Source organism: Apodemus sylvaticus, chromosome 23 (assembly GCF_947179515.1).
Source record: "Apodemus sylvaticus chromosome 23, mApoSyl1.1, whole genome shotgun sequence".
Classification (NCBI taxonomy): Eukaryota; Metazoa; Chordata; class Mammalia; order Rodentia; family Muridae; genus Apodemus; species Apodemus sylvaticus.
Genome location: NC_067494.1, coordinates 33,556,831 through 33,572,286, shown reverse-complemented (window position 1 = coordinate 33,572,286; position 15,456 = coordinate 33,556,831). Strand labels below are relative to the sequence as shown.

The window sequence follows — 15,456 nt, the reverse complement described above, 5'->3', positions numbered from 1 at the left end:
ATACAGTCTTAAACACATATTTTCTTCTCTAGAGTTTACCACTTCAGAACTCAGAAGAGTTGCCACTATCCCTATGTTTATCTGACAGATCGTCTACCTTCTCTGACTTACACAGGAAGAAACAAACTATTTCGTGGGGGTGAGGGAGAACTAATAATTTCATAACTGATCAAAATCTTTATCTCCACATCAAAAGCTTTGGTGTAATCAGCACTATCTATTGTTCCTTATACTAAACATACCACTTGATAAACACCCAGGCAAAGCATATTTTTCTCTCCCAATAAAGGTAATTTAGGTGTATATATATATTTTTTGCCTGAATTTATGTCTATTCACCATGTGCATGCCTGGTACCCACAAATGCCAGCATAGGGTATAGGATCTCCTGGAACTGGAGTTACAGATGGTTGTGAATTGCTTGCTCTGTGATTACAGGAAATCTAACCCAGGTCCTCTGGAAAGCAGCCGGTGCTCTTAATCACTGACCGACCTCGCCAGCCCTGATTGGAAGCATTTTTTAAATGTATACCCATAAAGTCATAAGCTATATTCTCTATCTACAATGACTCTGCACCTCCTTACAATTTTCTCTGAAGTAAAGATTTTCTCTAAAACATAAGCACGCCCCCCGCTCCAGTAACATCTTCCTGAACTAAACAGGTTCAGGCTTAGACGAGCCACGCATGGGTGGGAACTCATCATTTGTGTGCGCTTGCTGAGGCTTAGCTTTCAAAACAGGCAAATTGATTTGACCAAAAAAACAACCAATTCCAACACAGCACTTAGGTAGAATAATTTGCTTACCTCTGTTGGTTTATAGCAGTCTACGAGAGCTTCCTGGAATTAAATACACAGAGAGTCAGGATTTTTTTCTTTTCAAATTCATCATCTTAAAGGTGAAATTAAAAGTATTTTATCTTAAATTGTGTGTGTGCATGTGTGTGTGTGCATGTGTATGTGTGTGCATGCGTGTGTGCAGTGTGTGTGTGTGTGTGTGTGTGTGATATGTACATATGAGTGCAGGATTGATAAAAGCCAGGGGAGGATGCTCGATGTCTCATGGAACTGGAGTTACGGACAGTTGTGAGCCACCAACGTGGGTGATCAGAACTGACATCTAGTTCTCTGGAAGAGCAGCAAATGCTCTTAACTGCTGAGCCTTCTCGCCAGCCTCCTCATTTCATCTTTAAATCATTATTTTACAATGATCTGTCAAGGATTACTACTGACTGACTACTCACAGTCACATTTCATTTTATTGAATATAGAAGTCAATAAATACATATCTAGGAATATTATTCTAAATAAATTTCATTTAAAAGATCCGGTTGGTCAGCTAAGATGTGAGAGTGCTATGCACACACAGCCATGTTTTGTCCTTAGTATGAATATATATGCACATATTCATATACATGCACATATATGCATGTATACCTATGCACATACACATATATACACATGCATATACATATACATACATATACACATATACATATGTATACATGTACATACCACATAGAGTTTTTGAAAAAACAAAAGACCTGCTTTTGTGCTATCACCGCTTTGAAAAATCAAATATAACTCTCGCTATATTATAAATTATAAATAAAGAATGATATTTTCCCTCTTTCTGCACACACAAATGTGCACACTCATACCCTTCCCTTTGTATTACCTACCTGGCTCACATTAAACTGGACATACTTAAGCTGAGACCCTGTCTGTGCAAGATGGTGACAACTATCCCGGACATGGAGAGAGGACTCTGACCATGATTCAACCATAGATGGTTTTATCTTTTTCTCACTCTTATGGGAACCAAGCAGGGAGGGGTCTTGGAGGACAACCAAAATCTCCTTTCAAGTTCTCAACTGACTTTTTAAATGCCATTTTATTTTCAATATAACTGATGTCTGCTTTATCTTTTTTTTTTTAAAGATTATTGTTATGGGGCCAAGTGTGGTGGCACATGCCTTTAACCCCAGCATTCTGTAAGCAGAGGCAGAAGTAGGCAGATCTCTTTGAGCTTAAGGCCAACCTGGTCTACAAAGTGAGTTCTAGGATAGCCAAGGCTACACAACAAAATCCTGTCTTGAAAAAGCAAACAAAACACCAAAAAACTATTGTCTCCCAATGAAATCTATACACAAAGAATAATCATTAGAATTGAGGCTGCTTGGCACTCTCAGGGCACTCATAATTATGAACACATTAATCACATCAATGAGATAAAATGTGCATTTTGGTCGGATCCAGGGATCACGTGCTGCTGCGATAGCCAACAACTGCTAACAGTAATTACAGTGGACTGTAAGAACAATGGCAGGTCATGGGTTAATTAGTTTTCCAAACTGCTCATCGGATTGAGACATGACCTCCTATGGGAAAATCTAGGTTGTATGTCTGTCTGCTAAGAAACATTAGGCTCAGGCTGGTAAGATGGATCAGCGGTTAAGAGCACTAACTGCTCTTCCGGAAGTCCTGAGTTCAATTCCCAGCACAACCACTTGATAGCTCACAATCATCTGTAATGAGAAAAAAAATAAAAGAAAAACCTATGGGTCAGAGCGAGTGGTGTCGGAGTAAGCAGTGCCCGAGTGAGCGAGCGAGTGTGCCCTGAGAGAGGGAGGCTGGAGCAAAAGGGAGAGGGGAAGGTGGGGGTGGGACAAATGGCACCTCGATCCCCACAAGTCTAGCAGAATACAATCAGGTGAGCACCTAATAAAAGGTATTTTACTAAACACAATCACATTCCAAGCAATCTTATTCTAGAAACTGATGTCATAAATGACTTAATCTACAATTGCAAGATGAGAGCCCAGGGCTTTGATATTCCCACGTCTGGCTCAGTCTCTCCTTATCACTTGCCTGCACAGCACCTCTGCCCTCCCTGGAGACTGACCTTTCAAGATGGAACTGACTTTGTCTCCCAAGGTAATAAGGTTTGGGAGTACTGTCCCAGAAGGTCCCTGGAAAACTGTTATCAAAAATGTTTTGATTATCATGCTTGCGCAGATGGTCAAGGGCTAGCACTGATGCTTTCTGTTCTATTAAATGCCCTTGTTCAAATCCCGGGGACTGCCAGTGCCCCACCCCGCCCCACCACAGCATCACTTGGTACCCAGGTGTTAGAGACCCAAGTGGACTCAAAATCCTAGAGTTTGAAAGCTGCTTACCTGTAATTTCGAAGCTCTTTCCTCCTCGCTGTCGGCATCGAGAAGGTCATCAATATCAATTTCTACTTCTGGCATTTCTTCTTCCTGGGGGAGCAAATGTGAACGAGGGCTTTAGTGTAGGGAAAAACTAAACCCGGCACGCTAACCCAATCGAAACGGGGCAATGGTAGATAAGAAGGGGAAGGCAAGAGTAGAGGATCAGGGGTGGGAGATGGAGAAGGATGAAGAAAGGGGGATAGAGATGAGAAATGGGAAGGAGGGGAGAAAGAAAGAAGGAAGAGAGGGAACAAACGCACGGGAGCACTGCACTCTGCTCCGAGCAGCAATCACACCTATCAGGATAGATCATGAGAGTTCTGAAACGGTGGGCATTACAGATTCTGATTCACACATACTCTTCTCTTGGGGACCACGCCTGTCTTTACTGTGGGCCGCATCTCTCCACAGCTCCTGGTCTGTAGAAAACCTGATGCCATCACAGGGTTTCCGTCAGAAGCGTCACCTAATCAGACACTGAATCATAGAAGATGTGTAATCTAAGACCCCAGGGAGTTCTAAGAAAGATGCTCTTTCGACAAGAGAACCCCTCATTCCCTCTGAATGAGTGTAGGCTGAGGAAAGACGGAGCCCTGGATATTGCTGCCTTGGAAGAAGAGTTTAGGACAAGGTCGACAGGAGTGGGGAGGGCAGGAGGGGAGCTGGGAGACAGCCACAGCAAGAGAGTCTCCAAAAAACCAAACCAAACCAAACCAAACCAAACCAAACCAAACAGAACAAAACAGAACAAAACAGAACAAAACAGAACAAAACAGAACAAAACAGTAACAAGAGGATGAGAGGGGTGGGGAAAGGGGTGGGGCTGGTAGGAGTGGTGGTGGTGAGAGAGGAGAGAACATGGTCATGCTATGGTGTATGAAATTCTCTAAGAAATAATAAAAATAATTTTAAAGCAGTTTCTCGGTAAAACCACTGAGCCACCCGGCCAAAGCACATTTGAGTAGATACCTGATACTGACAATCCGGGTTGAGCAACCAGAGACATCCAGCCCAGAAAAGAAGGCAGGCGCAAGACCTCACTGGGTTAGAAACTGAATATCCAGCACTCAGCGGCCCCGCCCTCCGCTCTGTCACTGGAGTCTTTCCTTTACATCTTCAAATGTAAAAAATAAATCAGTCTGAGAGAGAGGTCTGCAACTTTTGTGCTTCATCTCGCACCATGCGCTCTCCAGCTGTCTGACTCCGCTCAGCCCCTGAGAGAGCTAAAGGGAATCAGATGTAGCTGGAGAGAAAGCTACCATGAAGACAGCCCGGGCCACCCAGCCTCAGCTGCTCCATGTAAATTAAGTGTCTGGTCTTGAATGCCCTGTGAGGCTGGCATTCTGAACATTTCCAACAATCTGCTTTGAAGTCATGGCATAAAGGAATGCTGTCAGGGGAGTTTCGTTGCTATTGGGGGCCCCTAAACAGATTAGCAGTAGAGGTGTAGACTGTCAGATTCTCTATAGTGAAAGGACTCATGAGGTTTTACCACCAGCAGTGACACCCCACTGGCTTACAGAACAACATTTAGAGACCAGCAGGTACTGTGGGAGACCATCGGGTGGTGAATGACCCAGAGGCTGGTCATTTACTTTTTAGCCATCCTCAGGATAAGAGGACCTGAGGATGAACCCCAGTCTGTGAGTTTCAGAAAGCGAAGTTGAAGATGAATTCAGCTCCATGTATAGTTCAGCATGGCTGCTTCTCAATCGGTATCTTGTAAGGCAAGAACACCTTTGCAGATCTCAACTGGCTCCACTCAAGAAAAGCCACAGACAACACAGCTTCCGTCTCATCATGACCCCACTCCTCTTGAGAACGGGTCACTGGGTTCAGTGTTTATCCTCTGAGGACACCAAACATTGGTTTATGCCGTGGTTTTGTGAAATCAAGGAACATGGCAAGCTCTCAAGAAATGGGAACTGTGGGCAGCTTAGGGTCTTTTGTTCTAGAAGGAGTCAAAGGAACAGTCAATAATGACTACCTCTTTAGAACAGTACAGAAGAGGGGTCCCCCCTAAAAAAGGTCACAGGAAGAGCTTTGGTGCTGAGCCAAGCTTTATCAAAGCAGCTACTTTGTGTGATGATGTTTACCCCAGTCAGGGGGCACCTGAGCCGGATGTCGTGGCTACAGTTCTTGTCCTGCTTCCCCAAATGAGAAAGGCTGACCTAATATGGTCACCATGGGTGGTACTTAAATTCCTTACAATGAGAGCCAGAGATGGATTAGTGTCTCATTGGCACCAAGCACATTCACACAGCTAGAAGCTTCTACACTCGATGTAGAACATTTCAACATTACAAAAGGTCCTGATGGGCAGCAAGACTATACAGCCACTAACTCTCTGGAACAGAGTCAGGAAGCACAGCCTCCATCTTAAAAGCCTTAATCTGAAAAAGGATTAAGAGGTGCAGGGGAAATACTGAGTCTTAAGACCACTCCCAGGTCACTCCAGAGACCCAAGACCATGTGGCTGGGAAGCTCTGAGCTCCTGTAGCAAGAGGCAATGCTGATACAGGATTGACTGAGTAATGATCACAGCTACCTCAGGTAGACACAGAGTCTCCGCCTGACCAGCTGCTTCAGAGACCCAGGGCAGGCAAGTACAATCTGTGTGCAGAACAGACTCTTTCAAAGGCTGGTGATTCTGCAAGCATGCAGGCTCTCTTTAGCTCTGGACACTGGATGCTGTTCCCAGAACAAAGACAGGCCCAATAATTTACAGGCCCATAAAGGCTCCCATAGTCTTCCTAACCAGAGTCTTTGGGTATTTGCCTCACATTGAAAATATGTCCCCATACAGTGGTTCTGGTATCAAGAAGTGAATCCGGGTATCAAGAAGTGGTCTTCAGTGCTGGGGCATGTTAGATTCCAGCATCTTTAGGCAAGCATTCTCCTACTGGTACTCAGACTATGACCCCTACCACAATATCTTGGTAGTTGAAGGAAGAACCAGTACCTCTTAGAGGCATTTCTATCCCATGATTCTAAGAGGGTCTGGTGTTCTTCCTTCAGCTACCAAGATATTACTTTCTATTGTTTTCAAGTATAAAGTTAGTGCATTCGACAGGTATTCAAGAGTGGAATCTGACTCTGACCTCCAAAAGGAACATACCAAAAGTTCCAATTGTTCTCTGTCACAGGAATGGACCACAAATCCTTTAGGGTAATGTGAGCGTTCTACAAAACCATTTATGCCTCATGCTTTTATTCTAATAACAATCCCCCCAAAGTTACTGTAAACAAGCATATTTGTGGACCACCTATGACTGACACCCATCTACTGTGCCAACTGCATTTGCGCATCATACCAAACAGGAATTATGTCAGTTGTCATGGCTAATGACAAAGGTTGGAGGGCAGACTAAATATATATAAATTTTATAATAGGACACTCACTCGCACAGTGATGGCAGGTGATGTCACACCGATGACATTGAGCTGCAGCAATATGTACAGAATCCCTGCTACTGAAAGAACTGTCAGCCGTCTCAATACACCGAATAGCATGCATTTAAGATGGCTGTGCTTTATGTTTGATCTGAAATTTTGGGTATGATTTTTTTAATTGGAAGAACCATAAGCAATAGGAGTTTATACCTGTTTTAAAGTGACACATGTGTAAATGCTATTGTAATATTCAATATTTAGATAAGCAATCTACAAGAAATTATTCCCACATCAAAATATCAGAACATTGGGAATGAAAAGCAGACCTCAGAGGCTTTCAAGAGGAAATGGGTTAGAGAGACAAGGCCAGCAGGCTTCCCAACAGAAACACTTGAGTGCTTGAAGCCAGGAACAAGTCCTTCATCTGTTTTGTGTAGCTGTGACACAAAGTCTGAAGCTGGAAGATATACATGGAGAAGATAGTTGTTTAGCTCTCCATGTCCAAGAACACGACATCAACATGCTCACAAGAGAGCCTCATGGTGACGTCACGCAGTAGGACACATGTGAGAAGTCATAGGAGAGGCGGGAGGCAGAAGAGGGCCCAGGGTCACACTTTAATGACAACCAAGTCATTTTGGAACTGATACATTCCTGTGAAACCCAACTACTCCATTCCATAATGATGACATTAATTTCTTTATGAGGGTAGGATCCCTAAGATCTAAGGACCTTCCCCTCCTAAAGATTCCACCAGTTCAACACCACCACACTGGGGACCAAGCTTTTAGGACAGGAGCCTTCAGAAGCAAACCACATCCAAACCACAGCAAGCAGGTTCTCGAATCCCAAGGAAGGAGACTAACTTTAATGGCTAGCTCCTCCCAGAAATGTCTGTCAAGAGCAACAAGGAAAACCACAGGCATTTTGACGCGTCGGGTCTTACATCTCAAAATATTTACCTCCTACGTGGATGGAAGCACTCTGGAGGGGCAAAGAAATCAACTGAGGAAGAAACCACCTGGATTGCTAATTGACAAAGCTCAGAGGGGCAAAATAAAGGCATGACTGAGGGTGGACAAGCAGGCAGGGGCTTGAAGAGCCATAGCTGGACCAGAGGTGCATCTGGGACTGACTACTGAGATGTGGGGCCAGTGCCCAACATACACACACATACACACACACACACACACATACATACACACATATTTATACATATACTGACATGCACACATATACATGCACATATACACACACATATACAGACTACACACACACACATACATACACACACATACATACACACACACATACATACACACATATACACACATACATACACACATATTCATACATATACTGACATGCACACATATACATACACATATACACACATATACAGACTACACACATACACACATATACATACATACACACATATACATACAAATACCGACATGCACACATATACACACACATATACAGACTACACACACACACATACATACACACACATACATACACACATATACACACATACATACACACATTTTCATACATATACTGACATGCACACATATACATACACATACACACATATACAGACTACACACATATACACATATACATACATACACACATATACATACAAATACCGACATGTACACATATACACACACATACATACACGCACATACATACACACATATACACACATACATACACACATTTCATACATATACTGACATGCACACATATACATACACATACACACATATACAGACTACACACATACACACATATACATACATGCACACATATACATACAAATACCGACATGCACACATATACACACGTATACAGACTACACACATACACACATATACACACATACATATATACACACATATACACACACATACACAAGTGTACACACATGTGTATACATACACACACATATACACACACATTGCTGACCACAAATGACTATGTTAAAGGGATGTTTTACATTTTATTCACAGGAATTATTGTTCCTGTCTTTCAAGTCAGCAAGGCTTTGCCCACCCTTGTCACACACCACGTAGCTTATGTTCTTTTCTGAGGAACTCAACACATAGACAAGTGACAACTGCTGCAGATGGGAGAGGCCCACCACACGTGCTGTCCCATCCCCCAAACATTCTGTCTTCCTTGCTTCCTGCTCATGAAAACGCATAGGATACAACTGACCAGGAGCTGAGGTATTTTACAAACACCTCGGGATGTGTTTGAATTTTTGACAGCTCTAGGCTCCATTTAGCACTTCCAGTTTTATTAACAAATGACTTGTGACACATCCACATGTCACAGCAGCCCAAATGTCACTGCTATCTCAACATGGAAACAGCATACCTCAAACACTGCCTGCTAGACAGGAAGATTGACATTCCTGGTGATGTTAGAGTATCCTAGAATAGCGGTTCTCAACTTGTAGCTTGTGACCCCTTTGACAGTTGACTGACCTTTTCACAGAGGTCACATGTCACATATTCTGCATAAGAGATATTTACATTATGATTTATAACAGTAGCAAAATTACAGTTATGAAGTAGCAACAAAAATAATTTTATGGCGGAGATGGGGGTCACCACAACATGAGGAACCGAATTAAAGGGTCACAGCATTACTAAAGGTGAGAACCATTGTTCTGAAAGAAGGGACAACTACATCAGGATCTCAGAACCCCAAGTGGCAGAAGCAGGGGGCTCCCAGTGGAGCTGGGGCCAGTGAAGAGAAGATCACCTGCAGATCCTCACAGGCTCCTATAAAATATCTGGCTTGTGCCAGAAGCAGGAATAGCTGCTGGAGGGTCTACGCAGAAGGATGATGTGACCTGGTTTACCTTTGAAAGGCTTCACCCCTGCTGCTTGCTAAAGAATGGGCTTTGGGGGGAGGGAGTCCATTTACACAGTCCCAGAAATAACTGCGAAAAGATGAGGCAGACTCAGAGCAGAGCGGTCACGTGATATGTATTCTGCTCTTACACCTTACATAGGCTCCTATGTGGGTCACGGCTGACCCAAACGTCACAGCCGGCTGAGGTGTTCCTGTGCTGCTATGCCAGTGGCTGAAGTGGGTGAAGGCAGAAACCTTTGGTGAAGATGACCATTGATTGCAAACAGAGCAGTTGGCTGTGAGGCTGCCCTGCAGGTGAAGGCTTGAGAGGGCGCTGGCTGAGGGGACACCTGCTCTCAGAGGTTAACATGGCGGTTTAACAGGAGCAACAAGCAAGCTGGCTGAGAAGGGCCTCCCTAGATTGTGACCTATTGGCCATGTCACTTCTTTCCTACCCACTAGGTAGGTATTTCTCCTTCCTCAGAGCTGAACAGGTATCACTGTACCCCAGGAACCCCGTCCCCACCCATAAAACTCTTCCTACCTATAGCATCTTAGGAACATACCTGAAGAACTCTCTATGCTCTCCAAATACGGATAAATAGAAACTCTTAAAAGATGCAGAAGGTTGGAGAGACTGCTCATTTGTTAAAGTACCTGTCTTGCACGCATGAAGGCATGAGTTTGTGCCTCAGGGCCCATGTTTAAAAGGAAAAAAAGCCAGGCATGGTTACACATGCTTATAGTCCTTGGAGAGCACAGAGGGGTGGCAGGTAGATGTCTGGGGTTTGCCTGCCTGCCTAACCGACTTGGAGAACTCCACACCAATGATAGGCACTGTCTCCATAGTCACAAGCCTCCTAAGGCTGTGACCCTTTGATTTAGTTCTTCGTGTTGTGGTGATCCACAGTCATAAAATTATTTTCATTGCAACTTCACACCTGCAATTTTGCTACTGTTATGAATTATAATGTAAATATGCAGGGTATCTGTTATGGGACCCCTGTGACAGGGTCATTTGAGTCCCAGAGAGGATGCTCTAGATGGGAGACGGCTGAGGAATGTTAGCTGAGGATGTTCTGTGTTCTCCTCATATACATACACATGCATTTAAACACACACACACACACATATACATGTGCGTGTGCACGCGCACACACGCACACGCGCACACACACACACGTGCATGAGCACACACACACATACACACACACACACACACACGCGCACACGCACACATACACACACATACACACAGACACACACACACACACAATCATGCAGAAGCAATGGAAACATTCATCTTTGGTCTCAATGTCTCTTGATGCCCTTTCCTTATGGAGTAAAAGGAAGACAGAGAGATAGGTGACAAAGCTCAGAACAGAATTAAAGAGCCCAACCTGACCTTCCTGGACCTGCTCTGGCTACCCTACTGCTCAGCAGTTGAGACTGTGGGTCAAAGCCAGGTCATGGCATGGTGACCTGTCCAGAGCAGGGAGTATGGAGAGAGATGGGTCTCTGCAGTGTGTGGGTGCTGGGGCAAGGTGCTCTACCTCCCAGTGTTTCCTACCCTTGTCACGGGGCTACTGTCTGATTCTCAAACTGGATGAAGAATGACCACAGCCAACTTCAGGCATGCAGTGCAAGCCCAGGACATGGCAAAGAGCCCAGAGAGGACACTAAGTGATTGTTACATAGAACCAGTCTATTCCTCTTTTAAACATTAATAAATTCTCAATGTAAATGTCTCTTCCAGGAAAGCTTAATTGCTAATGTCTGGGGAAAAAAAAACACACACACACATAAAAGCCCTAATAGACTATCAATTTGTTCAAAACCACAAGGATTAAAAGGGGGGGCATGGGGAGGAAAACAAAAGATAAGCAAAAATCCCAAGGTACAGTGCCCGGGAAAGAGCCGATAAGCCAGCCAAGGCTTGTGCTGTCCAGAATGAGACTTCATTCAGCGTTGAGAGAAGCCAGGGCCACAGCTGACAGATAAGCATCCCGGCTAAAACCCAAAACAGATAAGTGTCCAAATGAAAGCCAGAGAACAAGCCAAGGCCCTGAGGCACTGGCACGAGGCACTGTGAACACAGTCTGGAGGGAGCAGCTGGCCCGTGACACAGCATGGGCCACGTCCACAGTGCCCAGTCTGCATAGCAGCTGAGACCCTGGGCAGGGGCAGAGAGAGCAACTCAGACTCCATGCGGGCAAGCACGCAGGTCTGCTCTGTGTGAACTTTGTGAACTTGTTGGAAAGTTCCTTTCTTTGCTTCCCTTACAACACATAGGAGGTGACAGGATCTCACATCAGGTACCAGGGACACACCAAGGTCAGAAGGTACACTGTGAGGCACATATCAGTCTTAGAGGGGCCAGTAATAAAACAAGCCAGGTAATGCCAGAGCTTACCTGTAAAATGAGCAGACCAAAGAAGCTCCTTCGTAAATAATTGGTATGACCATTTTTGTCTTGTGGGTGCATTCGGTGCGGGACAAAGTGACTGTTCACAGGACGCCTTCTCAACCGTCTTCTTCCTAAGCCACCAAGCAACCCTATTGCCCACATATCACAGAATCAGTGAGTTTAATGCCCATGGCTAAGTCGCTGAGGGATGCTTCGAGCTGGCTTCCACAGACATATCCTCATCTCTCTCTAGTCCAACCCCCACTCCGCAGCCAGACTGACAGCTTTAAGAGGACAGAATTATCACTCTCTCCTTCCTTGGGCCTTTGAGTGGCTTTCAACTTCTCTAAAGAAGAAATTCTTCAGGTTGGGGATTTAGCTCAGTGTTCAAGCGCCTGCCTAGCAAGCACAAGGCCTTGGGTTCTGTTATAAGCTCCAAGTAAAATTCATTCATTTATTCATTCATTCATTCTTTGGGCAGTGATAGCCCACACCTTTATTACCAGCACTTGGGGTCTTTGAGTGTGAGGCCAGCCTGGTCAACAAAGCAAGTTTCAGGATGGCCAGGACTGCACAAAGAAAGCCTACACACAAACACACACACACAAACACACACACACACACACAGACACACACAAATCTTAAAGAATAAACTCACTAACACATTCTGTGGGCCAGACGTCTGGTCTCTGCCCCATTCAACACCCCACTCATTGCTTAAGGCAAGCACCAGCTGGGCTTCCACAAGGCCTGTGCGCAGGCTCAGTAAATAGTTGGTATGCTTCGGTCATTATTTCACAACCTCCTTGTACGATGCAAGCTGGTTTATAACATCACATCTCCCTGCTGTACTTAATGCATGTTCACAGGTTTCCACTAGTCAGCCAGTCACTAACTTGTAAGTCTTCCATGCTTTGCATAGTCTCAGAGGCACAGCCAGCCTCAGAAGACAGTAGTTCCCAGGGCAGGTGTTCTCATCTCCACCTTGTGCAAAGTTTCAATACCCAAACAATGTGACACCTCCTCCAGACATGGCCTCACCACTTGTGCTATAGCCTCTTGAGACATGGCATGGGGGGAGGGGTGGAGGTTTCTCCTCTGGCGGTTTCACAGACTATAGAAGCATTAAGGGAAAATGAGAAAACACTTTCAATAGTGTAAGCCCATAGCCTAGGAGTCCTCTGAGTCTTGGTGTCGAGCAGGAGAGGTGGCCAAGACACCCACGACCGTCAGGCCTCTAGGGAGCTCCATGGAGAGTCGGAGGGTGGCAACAGTGTTGAGACATTCATGAACCGGATACGTGTGGGCAGACTTGAGATATTAATGAACATGCAGTGGGAGACGGGCAGATCTTGGAGTCACCGAGTGTCTGTGGAGAACATGTGAATCTCAGTTGGAAAACTTGACCTTATCTGTGACAAACATGGCCGAGATGGTGGCTTTGCAAATTCCTGTCTGCCTGGTTGTCAGAGTAAAGGTCATGTCTGCTCCTTACGAGTCCAGAGGGATTCGTAAACTAGAGGACCAGACATACAGTGTGTCTCTACTACCTGGTCCTGGACAGGCACTCTTCATCTGCAGACCTGGTGAGCACAGGGTTCAATAAAGATTGCAAGGAGGAGGAGCAGGTCCCTGGAGGCAAGTCATGAAGCTCCTGACACCATGAGGACTAGTTATGAAAACTGCCAGTGTCTGGGAACTAAAACCAAGTCCAGGTAAAACTGCATATCTTAGAAATAAATATATACACTACAAATATGTACACATATATGTATATGTATATATCTGCATATATTTGAATATCCAGAGGCAAATTATTTTTGATTTTCTATAAAAGTACTCTGTCAAGTGGTTTCAGGAACTATGTTCCTAAAAAGAAATAAATTCAGGATAATTTCAAAGTTTACCTTGAAAGTTCAGGGAGAAGGCACAAAAGAAGATTAAGTGAGAAGAAACCCAGGTCTAAGAAAAAGTATTGGAAATGAGTCAAAGCCCCACTTCCCTTGTTCATCCCAAACTTGTAAAGTGTCTTTCCAGAACACATCTGTCTCAGTCTGTGCTGCTACAAACAAACAAACAAACAAACAAACAAGCGAACACCAGAAGGACTCCTTTCCAAAGAACAGAATTGTGTTCTCATGATCCAGGAAGCCTGAAACTCCAAGGTGAAGAAGCTGGCAGGTTTTGTGTCTGGTGAGGGCCCCATCTCTATCTATACTCACGGCAGTGTCTTGTTACCTGGCCCACACAAGGGGAGGAAGGATGTATCCTTGCCTCAAATGGTGAAAAACAGAAGCAAAATTGAGCTGAACACTTTAACACCAAAAGAAGGCCATTCTCGATGGAGCTGCCTCATAGCTGAACCTTCTGGCCCAGATTCACTTCTTAGTACTATCACACTGGCCACTGGGCTTCAGCACGTGACTTTTGGAGGAACTTTTCCAAGCTGTAGCAGGGATTTACCGGAAAAACTGGAGTGGTTGTCAAGTCAGGACTCAAGAGTACCCACTCAGAGGCCCCACCCACCATGAACTCATAAAAATGGCAGATTTCCTGGGAACCCCTATCAACACCAACCAAAACAGTGTCTGGGGGCCACATGAGGGAGAGCCATGGATTCTACTGGGGAGTTTTTGAGTTTCTTTTAAATAAGAGAAGCCATTCTTTGTAAAGAAAGCCACTGTAGGGCACGGCCCCAACTTCCTTGATGCTTCTGGAGAAAACCATAGGCTCTATTTGCTGACCACACACTGGGCTTGAACACTGCTTTAGCTACTGAGATTCAGAGAGCAGGAACTTAGAAGATCTACATAATACATCAACATAATATATCTACAGAGTGGGACGGCAGGCAAGACGAGTTTAAAGAAGTATGGTTTAAACAAGTAAGGTTTTGTGTGTGTGTGTGTGTGTGTGTGTGTGTATGTGTGTGAGGTGCTTTGTCCCTTGGCAGACAGGCCACACTTGGCAGCATGAGGGTGGCTATCAGGATCTATCACTCTGTCACTGATAGTCTTGGCTTCTTCAGAGACCCTGAGAGCAGACAGCTTTCCTGCGGCCACCTTAGTATGTCTCGGACCCTGTGGCACCCCCCATTCGGAAAGAGTTAAGAAAATTATCTTCTATTGCTTTTATGAGTACACATGTGGGTCTTGACCCCAGGGTAAAGGGACATCAGTGACAAGTTGGGGAGAGGCTATTCTGGGGTGGGGATGGGGTTGTACTGTTCAGCCATTCACACTTGCCTCGGTGGGATGCTGTCCATCCTCTGAGGAGAACTGCTGGTACCCACACAGCCAAAGCACAATCACACAGAGCCAGGCATCCATGTTCCCCCTTCCTCCATGGAGAAGGCAGGGCACAGGTGCCACAGCAGATTGCCTCCACGCTGGAAACAGGACCACCGTTTTCTCCAATCTACTCCAATAACAGGGATGCCCACCCCAGGCATCCTGTGACAGTCTGGAAACCAGTTTTGCCACTCTGTGAAGCAGCCTGTCAGCTTTAGGCCATCTGTTCCCTCCTCCCTAACCTCAAAGACCCCCAGGCAAGCACTGAAAACCCAAT

The 15,456-nt window shown here is 44.9% G+C and overlaps 1 protein-coding gene across 1 annotated transcript in view; it reads right to left on the bottom strand.

Annotated features, from left to right (window-relative positions):
- Ppp1r14c (protein phosphatase 1 regulatory inhibitor subunit 14C) overlaps positions 1–15,456 on the bottom strand; it is a 100,272-nt gene that overhangs the window by 37,474 nt on the left and 47,342 nt on the right. Inside the window, exons 2-3 of the mRNA XM_052169706.1 lie at positions 3,180–3,263; positions 808–840 (exon numbers count right to left, since the gene is read on the bottom strand). Coding sequence (XP_052025666.1) covers positions 808–840; positions 3,180–3,263 — 117 coding nt within the window. The remainder of the gene's footprint in view (positions 1–807; positions 841–3,179; positions 3,264–15,456) is intronic.